This window comes from Trichoderma citrinoviride, assembly GCF_003025115.1.
Source record: "Trichoderma citrinoviride strain TUCIM 6016 unplaced genomic scaffold BBK36scaffold_379, whole genome shotgun sequence".
Lineage (NCBI taxonomy): Eukaryota > Fungi > Ascomycota > Sordariomycetes > Hypocreales > Hypocreaceae > Trichoderma > Trichoderma citrinoviride.
Window position 1 is genome coordinate 1 of NW_020195087.1, and position 1,299 is coordinate 1,299.

The following is a 1,299-nucleotide window of genomic DNA, read 5'->3' on the forward strand; positions in this document are numbered from 1 at the left end:
CCCGTATATTCTAGATTGCACCGGCCGTTGCCCTGATGGCTGCCGTGGCCTCGTGGGCGCGATAAATTTTGCTCGGCGAGCGTTCTCCGTGATTATGCCTTTGTCAATAGCGTGGCAAGAGCCGAGGGCTTCGATTGTGAAGTCGCCTGCATCGTCGATCACTCTATTGCAGAAGCCTCTGAGGTCGTAGAAGCGGACGCCGATGATTACCTCTCGTTTTCCCAATGCGACCTCTTCTTCCAACTCTTTTTCATAAAAGGATTCTGCTTCGACGGGTTTCTCTTCGTACGGTTCCTCTTCTTCCAGGTATGGTACATCGTTGTACTCTCGGCGCGGTGGCTCCACGTACTCTTCAAACGGTTCCTCTCCGAAGAGTTCTTCTTCCACGGTTATTTCTGCTGGTCTATATCGGAGGGGTCTGTAGCTGATCTCGGATGGTCTTTCGAAAAAGTTTGCGGAAGGCCCCTGGCTCAAGGGTCCTTGCTCGAAACGTTCTTCTTTGGAAAGCTGGGGGGCTATGGCTACTTCCACAGGCTCTCCGGTGGGAACTCCGTCGAGACTTTGGTCCCTTTTTGCCAGAGCTTCCTCGGAGCGTTCGTCTTGGGATTCGTGTGCTTGGTCGCTGGGATGGATTCCAAGGTCGTCGTTGATGGTGCAGATGTTGCTTCCTTTGTCGGCCCTATCGATTGACGCATCCTCTCCCATGGCATGTTCAGGATTGCCGGACTGCATTTTCGCAGATGGTTACACGTCGAACGGCTGAAGGAAGAAGCAAAAGAACAACAATTCGAAATATATCTTGCATATATGAGTTATAAGACGAGTTTCTCGGTGACACCAAGTCTTGCCAGTGTTGGGAAAGGTTCAACTCCCCTCTCTCAATACCGATAAGACATCAATGCCCATCACGAGATGCATCATGCCAAAGGTCAGTTCCGCAGTAGAATTGCGCCTTGAGAGGCCAATCTGGGAGGTTAGGCACACAAGGTAAGACAAGGTAGGCTGATAGTATACGGCACATGTACTTCACGCGTCACTTCAAGCCAGTGGTTGGTTGCTCTCGTTAGGCTTCGGTCGAATAGCATCGAGGGACAGAATCATTGGGCTTCGAATCCCAACACAAAGTCAGCCACCTTGTTGATTTACGACGAGTGTATGGACAAGATGCGTCCAACATGCTGCATCTCAGCCTCAGTGGGGCTGCACCGACAAGCATCAGGCTCGTCCTTCTCGGCCTGATGATACACTGAAACACGCACCGCAATGTTCAGTTGCATGATCTATGACAGGATCTATATG

General features: G+C 51.1%; 1 protein-coding gene across 1 annotated transcript; it reads right to left on the minus strand.

Moving 5' to 3' along the window:
• Positions 1-732, minus strand: BBK36DRAFT_117558 (hypothetical protein; the record flags this gene model as incomplete). Its single annotated transcript, XM_024895980.1, has 1 exon — positions 1-732. A coding segment is annotated over one exon (732 nt), but the record flags the coding sequence as incomplete, so codon positions are not given.
• Positions 733-1,299: the final 567 nt, after the last annotated feature.